The following is a 14,968-nucleotide window of genomic DNA, read 5'->3' on the forward strand; positions in this document are numbered from 1 at the left end:
GATATGTAGAACACCCTAAAAGTTGGTGTTCTTGAACAACGATGATATGTATAACACCTAAAAGTTGGTGTTCTGGAACAGTGATGATATGTATAACACCCTAAAAGTTGGTGTTCTTGAACAATGATAACACCCTAAAAGTTGGTGTTCTTGAACAATGATTATATGTATAACACCCTAAAAGTTGGTGTTCTTGAACAATGATAACACCCTAAAAGTTGGTGTTCTTGGACAATGATGATATGTATAACACCCTAAAAGTTGTGTTCTTGAACAATGATGACATGTATAACACCCTAAAAGTTGGTGTTCTTGAACAATGATTATATGTATAACACCCTAAAAGTTGGTGTTCTTGAACAATGATAACACCCTAAAAGTTGGTGTTCTTGATCAATGATGATATGTATAACACGTAGACGAATAAATTGTCTGTTGTACCCCGGCCAGACTGACAAGCCATAATATTGCGCATTGGACATTGCAGTCATAGTGTGATTGACATATTATAACATATTCTCCTTTGCTTTCGCTCATTTGGCTCTTAGAATTACTTAGAGAGGCAGCAGTGTTCGAACGAAGGAGTGGAAATATGACGTAACAGAAGGAAGTGTGAATAATCTGCCAGATATACCGAAATGATTCGGTTCTAAGTATGTAATAGTACAAACTCTGAGGTACGTACGCATTGAGAAGGCTGGAAACCCGGGAAAAATATTCCCGGAGCCGACGGCCCCCAAAAAGTCCAATATAAAGACAAAAACATCCAACCAGAGAATAGCAAATACCTTAAGAAAAACAACAACATTTAACATGATGTTATATAGGCGCTCTTCCTACATTGTTGTATCTACTTACACATTGTAGTACACTACATTGTAAGTTAGGAAAGTATAGTGTAATATAGTTTACTACACTTGTGTATATACTCTAATATATTCATACTACATTGTAAGTTAGGGAAGTATAGTGTAATATAGTATACTACACTTGTGTATATACTCTATTCCCTAACTTACAATGTAGTATGAATATATTATACTATATTACACTATACCTACACTTTTGTCTATACTCTACTATATTCACACTACATTGTAAATTAGGGAAGTATAGTGTAATATAGTTTACTACACTTGTGTATATACTCTACTGTATTCACACTACATTGTAAGTTAGGGAAGTATAGTGTAATATAGTATACTACACTTGTGTATATACTCTAATATATTCACACTACATTGTAAGTTAGGGAAGTATAGTGTAATATAGTATACTACACTTGTGTATATACTCTACTATATTCATAATACATTGTAAGTTAGGGAAGTATAGTGTAATATAGTATACTACACTTGTGTATATACTCTACTATATTCACACTACATTGTAAGTTAGAGAAGTATAGTGTAATATAGTATACTACACTTGTGTATATATACTGTACTATATTCATACTGCATTGTAAGTTAGAGAAGTATAGTGTAATATAGTATACTACACTTGTGTCTATACTCTACTATATTCATACTACATTGTAAGTTAGGGAAGTATAATTTAATTTACAGGAAATGGGGCCGAAGGCCGCCTTGAGGGGTCACCTGTTTTAACCACTTTCACCATTATACAGTAGTGTGTTGTCTGTTATTCGGTAAGTAGACACTAAAATGACGTAACATATGGGACGCTTAATGTTGCAATTTATGCTATTGTGACGTCAGTAAAACGTGCGCATGCCATGAATCACGAGAATAATTATGTGCTCTGTCAGCTACAACACAGCATGACGTATAAACTTGAAAACCAAAATATAAAACTATTCGTTACTCTTAATTTTAGTTTTATTTATTCTTGAGACAGAACACTTTCGGGAAGCCTAGTGAAGTACATCTAATCTAGTACACTATACTTCTGTACTACATCCATACTGCTTGTAGTACATTACTTTGTAGGATAGTGTACTATAATATATCATAGTAAAGTAAAGAAAAATACAGTAGATGTAGGGATGACATTTATATCATCTCTACATAACAAGACAGGCACGTAATGTAGTGGAATGTTGACAAACAAAAATGGATAAATTAAACTCAACTGTGATTGAATAGTTATATATATACATATATTACTATATGTTAATTCTTTGCTTGTTTTTAATACAGTGTTTCAATAGACATAGGAAGGTTGTATTTATAACCAAGTTCTAAATACAATGAGGTTCCACCTGTAATATTTATTGTTTATCTATTATTGGCTGGCAATTCCTGTTTCACCCTGTACTTAAGCTTATTTAAGGAACACCACATTTCTGTAAAAAAGCTAACTTTAAGGGGTAATGATGACATAGTTTCAAACAGAGTACCTGCTTTTATAAGTATTATTAACCAGTAGTAATTTTAAAAAAATCATAATTTTTAGTGTAAACGATGTTACTTAAGTGAAATTGGTTGACACCACTGTTTTGGTTTATGAGTTATCATGTAATAAAAATGAAGCAGAAGAAAGAAGAACAAGAAATTCAATCTTTTTGCTGTGATATTTACAGACATTCCCAGAACTTGTGACTCAGTCATTACATAGATATTGTTATAAAAGGAAACACTGTATAGTATTGTAAAGTTCTGATGATCTATTGAGGAGATATTTAAAATACCATTGTTATGTTTTAATATATTTTATAGGCAATTACTTGAAGAGGTTTTGTTGGCCTCTGGTTTTTCTATTTTTCTGGGACTTGCTCTTCTTGATGGGTCTTTGTTTGGAGAGGTTTTGTTGGCCTCTGGTTTTTCTATTTTTCTAGGACTTGCTCTTCTTGATGGGTCTTTGTTTGGAGAAGTTTTGTTGGCCTCTGATTTTTCTATTTTTCTGGGACTTATTCTTCTTGATGGCTCTTTAACATTACACTAACAAAACAAACTATCCATTAAACATTAAATAACTTACAATAATAAACATTATGGGAACTACTATATATTTTATTTTTTTTATTACAGAAATATTTAATGAACTTTTTAGACATTTGTAAAAGAGATGATAAATCATTTTCGTACCTGTTTATCAAGCTTCTCTTCATCTAACTGCTTCAGCGTACACTTAAAATCTTCATCATCATGTATTTCTTTTGATGGTTCCTTCTGTTCAACAGAATATTCCTAGTTGAAATAAAACAATAAATTTTGTATACTTTGATACAAGTCAACAAAGATTCAATAATAGGCTGTTTTTTTTTTAAATTCAACAAAAGGAGGATGTTTGGGATTTACTAGCTTCCTGATATGGAATCACCTTCGTAAGCATCTCATTTCACTGTGTTTAACTTACGTTTAATTTTAACACAACTTTAACTAAGTAAGTTTTAAGTTACAATACTTTTATCAACACTAGTCCTTGTATCATGATTAAACATACCACTTTTGGCTTTGAAGAAATGTATTTCTTCGGCGAACGCTTCACTGGAACATCACCGAAAAAATCATCCACTGAGATGGGTTTCAGCTTAGACGGGTCTTGTTTTTGTGAAGTTCTGTTTGTTTTTGAATTAGTTGGACGGGTTTCTTTCAGATGTTTACTACTGGAATCTAATATACATGAATAGATCTTTGTGTAGAGTGAGAGTACAATCTCATATCAATTCAAAAAGACAATTCAATGTAATGCATAAACTCAAATGCAAACCTAGAATTTACCCTAAAAAACAAACTCAAATTAAAAATATATGGAAAAGTTAACAGATATAAAAGGCCCTGAATGTAGATAAAAACTTAAGTACAAACACATTTTTAACGAGAACAATGACACATGTACTAACGAAAGTTGTAAATAATATTAGAAAAGCAAATTAATAATCTTCCACAAGTTTTGGGAGCTCCATATTTATTAATAATCTTCCACAAGTTTTGGGAGCTCCATATTTAATCTTTCGTTTTCAGTAATCATCTCATTTAAATTACAAGCTCACCTGAATTAACAGTCTCCATTTCATCAACTTTCTCTTGATCACGTTTCTTTTCATGTTTTGATAATTTTATAGGCAATGGATCTTCGTCTGAATCTAGTAATACAATGGAAAATTTAAAATTTTTGTTTTTCGTACAGAAGAAAGATCAACAAAAAATGACTTTTCTAACTCCCAGTGATACCACCAAATAAAAATAAAAACTTAATAGATATCTTGATAATACCACAAAGTCACGATACATTTTTAGCCTTTCCTGTAAGCAAGTTTAAAAATAAATTCAAGAACAAAACAAACCATTGAAAAAGAGCTAAAAAAGAAGTCTTTATGTTATAGTGTTTTTACTCTCCAAGAGTACAAGTCCAACAAATGGAGCAAGTCTTCAAGTAATGCAAGGTTATACTACTTTGTCAGTTTATCTTAGATAATAGTTCCTCCTTGGGACAGTGTTGTTATGTGCAAGAAAAAACACAATACTTCAAAACAAAAATCTTTAAAACCTACTCTCAATGATATTTTATAATTAAAAAGAATATTTGGTTAAGTTTCATGCCACCAGAGGCTATCAACTTTCTTGGTTACCTGATTCAATAATACAAGCTCTCTTCTTTTTCTTGTTACATCCATTTTCCTGAAATAAAAATATATACTTATTGCAATATAATTCATTCATACACTCTTCATTCATACACACAAGTTTACCCACACATGTTAATGATCGGGTCATCAAACACTTGAACCGTTACATATGGCAAACAATTTATATATCAGTTAAAAAAACAAATTAAATGAGAACACAAATTCAAATTTTCATAAATGAAGCTACCATTCTGTGTTATTTAAAGTCTGTAAAATCAAGAGTAAATACTACCTTGTAACATTCTGTAAGATCATGAGTAAATACTGCCTTGTAACATTCTGTAAGATTATGGAAATATTTACTCTTGATTTTACAGATTGTTACAAGGTAATATTTACTCTTGATATTACAGATTGTTACAAGGCAGTATTTACTCTTGATTTTACAGAATGTTACAAGGCAGTATTTACTCTTGATCTTACAGAATGTTACAAGGCAGTATTTACTCATGATTTTACAGAATGTTACAAGGAAATATTTACTCTTGATTTTACAGATTGTTACAAGGCAGTATTTACTCTTGATTTTACAGAATGTTACAAGGAAATATTTACTCTCGATCTTACAGAATGTTACAAGGCAGTATTTACTCATGATTTTGCAGAATGTTACAAGGCAATATTTATTCTCGGTAACATTCTGTAAAATCAAGAGTAAATATTGCCTTGTAACATTCTGTAAAATCAAGAGTAAATACTGCCTTGTAACATTCTGTAAAATCAAGAGTAAATATTGCCTTGTAACATTCTGTAAGATCAAGAGTAAATACTGCCTTGTAACATTCTGTAAAATCAAGAGTAAATACTGCTTGTCACATTCTGTAAAATCATGAGTAAATATAAATTATTGATTAATGTTGGTAATATAGACGGTAAATGTCACAAAAGCTTAATATATTTTTATGAATGTAGAATTTTAAAAGATTCTGCATGATGAAACTTTGTTTTTTAGCATTAAATAAATCATAAAACCAAATTACTCCCTAGCTTTCATCAGCTGTTTACCAAGTCACTGCTTTAGGAGTAATAAGATGATTCTCCTAAATGGCCAAAATGATAGCCTACTATCTAAGCCAACAATAATTCTGAGAAAAACACACAGCTAGTACTAAAATGAAGAAAACATTCCTAATTGAAATGGGTTGACTAGAAGAGTCAAAATTCCTAACATGGCATTCAGTCATTGGAACAGTTTTGAAAACAGGTACAAACATATTGGTAGGGCAAAATACTTTTTTTTAAAAGTAGGTTTCACACTCACACTATTGGTGCTAAACCTCAGGAAACACATGTAGTTTTCTCTGCATGCTGAACAATCAAGTGTAAACACTGCCACCAAGAATTTCGTCTCATGAAAAGTTGCTTTCTATTTAACTTACTAGATCCTTTTTAACATCCAAAATTTTCATTAGCTAAGCTTTTGTGTAAAGAATAAGACTACAAAAAGTTTTATGTTCCGTAATCAATGTTGGTATGATTCCAGAAATGAATACAAAAATAAAGGCTAATAACAAAAGCTGAACTAAATGAAATTATCTGAGAAACAAAAATAGCAGAGTTTGTTTATAATTCAGGGCACTAGTTTGAAGACAAAGAAACAAAGTGACAACATAAGCCAACAAATGTATGTCATCTAAATAGATCACGAAGTTAAGGCAAATATTTCTACCCTGGCCAATTTGTAAATACGTTAACTGTTCTACAATACATTCAACTCGTACATCCTCATCTAGTACATGTGTATCTGATCCTGCCTTTCAGTTAACACACTTTTAAAACATTTCACATACTATATATCATTTACCAGACATCAAATGTAAGTAATTTAAACAGGCAAATATTTCCACCGTAGCAGTAATAATCCTTGTTAATATTTCAAAATGGCATTTCTGGGAATTAGAACTGAACAATCAACTCGACTACCTATGAACATCAATTAGTGTCATGTAAACTAATTTATCAATTAGAATTATGATCAAATCAATTGTCACAAATTAATCAAAATTAGTGTTTCTAATTATTATTGTTTTCAAGTATTTCAGCTGTCCAAGTAACAGATTATTATTAATTCAAAACTTAAAAGTTCAACGGTTTAATTAACTGTTTTAAAATGTACATCATCTCCACATTACGTGAATAATTAAACTAATGATACAGTGTGGCCATATGAACCCCCCAAATAAAAGAAAATGAAACTACAAGTTACACAACAAGCCTTTGTGCATGGAAGGGGGTCAAAGTGCACAAGCCATGACCTTCTACAGAGTGCCATTCAACATTGTATTATGTATTTGATGTCAGAGTTATGAATTGTTAATTTTACCCTACATAGGTCATTTATCAACAGTTCATGGTCGATGAGAGTAAATACCAGATATAATATACAGCAATAGTGAAAAAAACAACAGTAGATATGCATTTCAGAAGTTCTAGAGGTTATGCAAATACAATATACAAACTGTACAATAGAGTATCTTTATTCTTCATATATACATCAACTTGCATTCTGTGTCTGAATTAGACTGATGTTGAGAACTTGCGGACAAATCTTAAGTACAAATACGTCTTGGATTTTTTGTTGTACAACAGAGTTGTACATTTGACTAAAAGTAAATTCAGAATTATAGTAAACATTCTTTCTCCAATACAGGATTGGTAAATGAACTAACCCCGTCCACATTCGGCTAAGTTGTAAAAGTCAGAGTGTGTTACAACACATAGCAAACAACTGATGTTGTAATCCAGAGCTTCTTGTAACATCCAGTTTGAAATGTATAACATCCAGTAAAGCACGATATATGATAATACCAAATTTTATGAGACTAATGGCAATGTTGACATTAAACGCATATGTGTATATATATATACATATATATATATATATATATTTCCATGAATAAAAATCCGCGATAAGTTCCTAAATGGAAGTTTTACTTAAATATAATGGTAATCAACATATTTTCAAAAGCTGACCTTTACTTCCCTTATTTATGATTTTTCTGTTTTCAACATTGAAGTCCCTAAAATAAATTTTGAGAAGACTGAAAATTAACAGTTCTGTCAAGATCATGGAATCTGATAGCAAGCTAAACCATGAACGTTTTTTAAAACTGTTATGACACGTGTATGTTTTTAAATAGTGTAGTTAGTATGTATAAAGCAATATATGTTTTTAAGTCCAAATATAGGCTTCTAAAATTCAAAGTGCATTACTTAGTCAGCAGTAAGCCATTGAAATCAGCTATTTTTTTTGCAATGTTTTAACATTTCCTCTTCCCTGTTAACTTTTCTACTTTTATCAACTACATTTTTTTAACAATGAATCAGACTATCCTATAATTGACTGATTAGGTTTCTCACCTTTTGTTTTTTAAACTTGGCCTCTTGCGATGCATCACATTTTTTTGCCAGCTTATTTTCACTTTTTGTTGACTGGGGTGGCTGTTTGGATCCATAGCGTGGGACAAAAAAACTTCTTATATCCTAATATGGGAAACATTAGCTCTCAATGACAAAATATAAATACAATAACAAAATATGACTGCACGTCTACAACTTATTATTGGTAGCAAAAGCACATTAACTTGCCTCTCTCTTAATGATATCAAATAATAGTAATAAAACAAATGTTAAACACCAGCAAGAACACACTTCTCACTTATTAACAGGTTCAATACAAAAAAAACAATAATTATTAGAGAATTGAGCTTGTTATATCAAACTATTTTGGAGCCTTGTCACGTCATTACAGTGTAAGCACCACAGCCAGTCGTGCCCTATCTCGGTGGTTCCCAGACTTTTGGTAATCATGGACAAGTAAAATCCCAAAAACATTCTCGGAGACAGACATTCCAAATAAAATATCTGTTAATTACATAAGTAAAATAATACAATAATTACAAAAAAAAACAATTTATTTCAAAAACGAAAAAGAAAAGGTAGACTTAGCTGACTTTTATTCATCAAATATTGAAAGAAACGTGTCAGTGTTTTCAACACATTGTGGACCGGTACAAGCAAGTATCGGAAACACTGCAGCTTATCTGACAACCATGCACCTTGATAATAGTCCAACAGTATACTTCCCACTGCAAAAAGAGTCTGCTTTGAGGCTGTCATGTACAAAGCACAATATCTTTCCATGTGCTTTCCATAAGCCATCTAGTGTACATGGATGACAACCTGATAGCACAAAAATCGATAGTTGCTGTGTTTCAGCAACTTCACCAGTATGTCTCCATATGGAACAGCATGAATATATATTTCATTCTCCAGCAACTTGAGGTATGTGAAATTTGAATTGGAGGTATGACTGGAAGCCTTATCTTGGCCATACTCTGTTGGCCTTGTTTCCAGATGGAGATATTTCTTGATTATGTTATGTACTGTTACCTATAACACTTGGATGCCTTTGCTACTGACATTTGTGTTTGTGAATTCTCTATTGCTACAGTACACCACGCTTTGCTTATAGATGGTCCTGGTTTCCCAAGTTGATGATTTAGATTCCTTTGTTTTCTAATGCCAGTAAGTACAAGGGATTTCTCTATCTTGGAACTTCTAAATCTCCAATCAGAACAGAGTATATCAATATTTCATACCAAAGGGCTGTTAGATGCCTTTTTCAAAAACTAATCAATATTAAGTGTCATAACAACGTTAAAATGTAGTTCTAGAACAGGCAGTTCCACTGCAGCTTCATATCAGCTGTGATTGTGATATGACTTGTTGATTTGCACTCAAAATAGTTTAATATAACATATTAAACCCTGTCCTTGTTAGCCATAATATCGGTAACCTTAGATATACTTTACTCTCGTGTATTAAACAAGAACAAACAAACAAAATTCTATATAGCTTTGTAGTTGATTTGTATATAGTTTCCTAACACACTGGATCACCTGAATATATTATCACATTTAGAATTATACCACTAGTAATGTGCTGAAACACTTATATGTTATATTGCATGTTATTTTGTTCTTGTTACCTTTGGTTATGTTACTTATACTGGAACATCTAAGTCATATAACCTGCTAGTTCTTATTTGATAAAATCAGTTTATATCAACAATACATATAACCTGTTTCTTAAAATCTGTTTACATCAACACCTCTGAAATGAAAATACAAAAAAAAGATAAATCAGAGTATATTCATTAAACACTGAAAAAAATTGGAAATTGTTACACAATTCATGTTAATTTCATCAATTTCCTCATGCAGTTGTTTATGCAATGTATATTTTTTATGATTTGTAAGTTGTATCTAACAGTTATTCATCCTGAATACCTTAAAACACGTTTTAAACACATCCCAACTTCTGAAGGATAGCAAAAGTAAACTAATATAAAAGTCATTTTTATACATATAATAAATCATGTAATACACATTTAAACAGATTCTGTGCAGAGAAAATTTGGGGGAAATTCTGAAAGAATTAACCTCTAACATTATCCAGTATGTAAGAAGCAAATATACCCCCCCCCCCCAAAAAAAGAAACAACAAACAGATTTCAGGCTTTCAACATAGTTAAATAAAAATAAACACCAAAAAATTAAATTAATAAGTATCTAACAACAGAAACCCAACATATTATAAGTGAAACATTTTTCCAAGTACAAAAAATAATAAAATATATCTTTGCTTACCTTTGATGCCATGATAAACTATTACGTATATTTTAGTTCCGAGCTTAAATTTAAAACTGTTCAAGCTCCTTCAATCGTACAACGTAGGCTGTACGGTATAGCTTCAGCTAAAACACGCAATTAAAACATGAAACTTGGCCTACGTTTTGTACCATACAAAGTTGATGTTGTAGCTCTATTATTTGTACTACTAGTGGTACTACCTCAGTACGTGATTACGATTCTAATAATAACAAAATTAATTTATAGTTATACTGCAATCAGCAGCAGCACTGACAATTATCAAGTTCAATTACCACAACACTAACAGAATCGGAAAATAAAGTTACTATTAATCTTTCAAAGCCAACGAAGTAAAATCTATAATAATATTTATAGCCGTATGGTTCATGGTATAAACAAAAAATGTTGATTCCATAAAATCAGAAAAGAAAAACACCAATAACCTTACTACACAAAACCCACAAAAAATTTACAACATTATCGTACATGTGAGAAAAGCGCGCTAGTTGAAAATAATTTATTATTGTTCGTTTCAACCTAGATGATATATGGAAAGAAAATACACAATTTACAAAATTGTAAATTACTGATATTTCACCTTATTTGAATTAAATTATAAAAATGACTAAAAAAAACAAAAAACAGAGAGCTTATTGATTTTATATAAAAATAACAGTGTGAGTTTTTCTTAAGAAATTATTTTTCGTCTTTACTTGAATACTTTTTATTGCTGAAAGACGCATAAGCAAATGATAATTTATATCTAAAGGTTTAAGCTTAGCAATTACATATCTGTTTTAGAATGCCCTGATTTATTTTATTTATTTATAAAGTTTAGTCACAAGGAAAAGCTTAAAATTTTGATTCCTTCTCCATTTTATTCTGCGTAGAACTACACTAGGTGTTCGAAATCGTTTAAAGTTATATAATCTTCGTAAGTATTGTTTGTTTGAATGTATGGCTTAACAGGTTTAAACGATTGAAATCCAAGTTCAGACATGTTACTTGAAAAGATGTTTTTTCCATCAGTCTAAAATTTGTAAAATTGCGCTTGCATAATGATATGGTGTGAGCAGTTAATTTGAATTATTTCAAACTTTCATGTGTTAAATATATAGATGTAAAGGCTACGTTGACTCTAGCTTTAATACGTTGGTTGGTGATTTTAATTGGCGAGTCCTTGCTTCCTTACAGTTATCATAAATCATGGTAGTGGTTCATAATAGGGATCGCGCCTATTTGTTCTTCTCTATTATTATTCAATATCGTTCCGCCAGCCTACAGCAAAATGGCTGTGAGTATTGTAATAAAACCTGGGCAATATTATTAAACTCATTATGCATTGTGTAGGGTATTTTAAGTTTATTTTACTACCTAGCAAATAACAACGGCTGTATAACTGTTAATATCCAGTCGTTTTAATGTAGTCTGTGGTTTATATGGAGTCTCATAATCTACTGCATACATACGTATATAACTGCGTGAAGGCCGTGAATGTAATTTAATGTTTATATGGCAGGCACGACACATGTACCATAGCAATTATTAGCCTATTGTTGCAACTGTACTGATGTCGTTTATCATTTATTTGTGTATAGGGGTCATGCCCTATTGGAAACCGCGCTGCTTACAGGATTACAGATTTTTGCTTTTTTTAACCACTGCATGACCGATTTCCGCCATGTTACACAAACGTCTAAAACGTTATACAAACATCTAGGCTGTATCCCACAAAATAAATCTTTAAGCTGTAATTTAAAAAATAGCACCGACCTTAGTTTCGAGCATCGGATCGCAATCACTGTGATAGCTAATGCTAAGTATCAAATTATAGCCAACACTACGTGATTGCGAATTTTATAGATACTGCAGATACATTACTCATCCTTGAAGCTGACAATAAGAAATGGCAAGAATCGTGCAAGCAAGAGATGGCGAATCCAGGCGAAAGTGGGACAAACATTTTGTAGCTATATATTTTATTTAGAAAATATTTAATTTCAGATAAAATATGCAGCAGCGACGACACACCAGATTGTAGGGTCGTCACAGTGGAAGAGAGTCGGAGAAATAGATAGATATACTAGCCAACATACATTGTATGTATGTATAAAACTCATGCGGTTACAAAATCCAGTTCATGCTCCATTTCAATGTAATTCAGTGGTCCCTCCATTACAGTGTTTACAGACTTCCCATATAGTTACAGGGTATAAATATAATATATATATATATATATTTTTTTTTAAAGCATGTACATAACATGTTGCATGTTGATCATCATGCATCATAGTGATCATACATACAGCATCGCTACCAATGGTAACATTGACAATGATATCAGGAGCAAAAGCCATTCAATCTGCTTGAAACCAATCCAAAGGTTGTCATTATTTCCTGACATAGCACCATACACCAACTACGTATTTCATCAAACTAAACTGCTTCAAACAGGATAATGTTGATAGTATACAGATTTATGTCAACGATGGATATAAAAATTAAAGAAACAAGATTATTAAAAACTGTTAATGGAAAAAGGGGGACTAGGGATCTTCAAAATTTAAAGAAACAAGATAGGTAGCTTCAAGTGAAAATGCAACCGAAAAAAAGTAAACAAACATGCGTAAGGTTTAAATTAACAATTTTTAATAATCTTTTTTCTTTATTCTTAAATTGATATTCAACATAATTTAACACAGAACTGGCTGTGGCACTCTGATAGAGAATTGAGCAAACTGTTAAGTTTAATTTTTATCATTATTTTTCTTTTGCGTGTTTAATATCCCATTATTTTGGTATTATTCAATTTATTGTATGTTTGTTTGTTGCTGTTTTTATTTTCCTGGTATGATGGGCTGTTTGCAAGTAGATCGTTATTTTAGTCTTGTATGTCTAGAGCTCCTGACTTTTGTTGGTCTTTATGGTTCTTCAATATGTTAGACGTCCATATTCACAAGGAATGTTGTAATTACTTCAATATGTTAGAGGTCCATATTCACAAGGAATGTTGTAATTACGTCAATGTGTTAGAGGTCCATATTCACAAGGAAGGCTGTAATTACTTCAATATGTTAGAGGTCCATATTCACAAGGAATGTTGTAATTACTTCAATATGTTAGAGGTCCATATTCACAAGGAATGTGGTAATTACGTCAATGTGTTAGAAATCCTTATTCACAAGGAATGTTGTAATTACGTCAATGTGTTAGAGGTCCATATTCACAAGGAATGTTATAATTACTTCAATATGTTAGAGATCCACATTCACAAGGAATGTTGTAATTACTTCAATGTGTTAGAGGTTCGTATTCACAAGGAATGGTATAATTACTTCAATATGTTAGAGGTCCATATTCACAAGGAATGTTCTAATTACTTCAATGTGTTAGAGGTCCATATTCACAAGGAATGTTGTAATTACGTCAATGTGTTAGAAGTCCATATTAACAAGGAATGTTGTAATTACTATTTTTTTTATATTTCCAATGGATCTTTCGAATGTTTGGTGTTTACTATTCACGATCGTATTGTGTTGTAGCTTCTGGATGCTCTTTCGACCTTTATGCTGTTGGCATATTCTTTTTATGTTTTCAAAGAGAGAACAGCCCAACTTACGAGTTCTGGTATTGACCGAAAGTCCTCTTGGGTAGTGACCTCTATCAAACAAAAGATGAATCTGAAGTACTATTTTTACATCCTCTGATTCTGAATCCGAAATGTACAAATTAAGAGGAACGGACAAAAAAAAACATCTGCAATTTACGTGATTTTTAACACAAATTTATAACGATTTACTAGTTTTCAACAGTAGTAGTAATAGGTGTATACCAAATGGATTCTCCATTTCCATATGGCATCTATTCCATATCCTGGCACTGACGTTCTTTTCTATGGCATTAAAGTTGTTTCATACTTCATATTTTTGTTTCATTGATGTCCTTTGATACTTCTTCAATTTTTCATGGCTTCCTCGATATGATGTTTTAATGAAAATTATTTTTGTTAGTAATTAATTTGCAAATCTTACTTCTCGTCCATGTGATTTCCTTTTATCCTCTCGTCTCTTTCTTCTTGGTCTTCATTTAATTTATTTTCTCTCTCTCGTCTTGGTCATTTTTCACTGTTTATCATTTCCAGTAATTATTTTATCTTTCTTCATCTTATTTTATTTTTACCAAATTAACTCCACTATGACACTGATATTGTCACAGTTTCTACTGTTGGGTAGGTTTGTTATGATTATTAAATAAATAAATCCAACGTCCAGTCCACTTAATGATAAGAAAAATGCTTAATTTCTATAACTTCAAGCTCTAAAAGTTATACTTATTAATGTTCACTGACAGGCCTAAACTCACAGATCATACCTAGGCAATACTTTCAACTACTTACTAATTTCCGCTTATATACACTACAGCACTATATTGAACCAACATTCTGCGTCGCAAACACAAACTCAGATTTACAAAATTAAAATAAAGAACTGTTTCACAGTGACTTACAGATTAATTCACTGACTAAAAGATTCGTTTTCAGAATAATTCGTTACTTTAATGACTAAGCTCACTGACTCAGTGATCAAAAATCAATTTATTTTAGCCTATATAGCTCTTTATATCTGAGTTATAATACTGTTACGTCTCCATTCGTTAGTTAATTTTCCGTAAATTCGTTTCGATGAAACTTTAGCGACACAAGTCCTTTCTTAAATAAAAC

General features: G+C 31.4%; 1 protein-coding gene across 1 annotated transcript in view; it reads right to left on the bottom strand.

The window, feature by feature from the left end:
- LOC106474050 (replication factor C subunit 1-like) overlaps window positions 1-10,752 on the bottom strand; it is a gene marked incomplete at its 3' end in the record, with an annotated part of 27,086 nt that extends 16,334 nt beyond the window's left edge. The window contains exons 1-7 of the mRNA XM_013934735.1: window positions 10,246-10,752; window positions 7,955-8,077; window positions 4,538-4,586; window positions 3,959-4,051; window positions 3,409-3,578; window positions 3,051-3,152; window positions 2,690-2,903 (exon numbers count right to left, since the gene is read on the bottom strand). Of these exons, the coding sequence (XP_013790189.1) occupies window positions 2,690-2,903; window positions 3,051-3,152; window positions 3,409-3,578; window positions 3,959-4,051; window positions 4,538-4,586; window positions 7,955-8,077; window positions 10,246-10,257 (763 nt within the window). The remainder of the gene's footprint in view (window positions 1-2,689; window positions 2,904-3,050; window positions 3,153-3,408; window positions 3,579-3,958; window positions 4,052-4,537; window positions 4,587-7,954; window positions 8,078-10,245) is intronic.
- Between the last annotated feature and the right edge of the window lie 4,216 nt (window positions 10,753-14,968).

The sequence above is a fragment of the Limulus polyphemus genome, unplaced genomic scaffold (assembly GCF_000517525.1).
Source record: "Limulus polyphemus unplaced genomic scaffold, Limulus_polyphemus-2.1.2 Scaffold6763, whole genome shotgun sequence".
NCBI classification, from domain to species: Eukaryota; Metazoa; Arthropoda; class Merostomata; order Xiphosura; family Limulidae; genus Limulus; species Limulus polyphemus.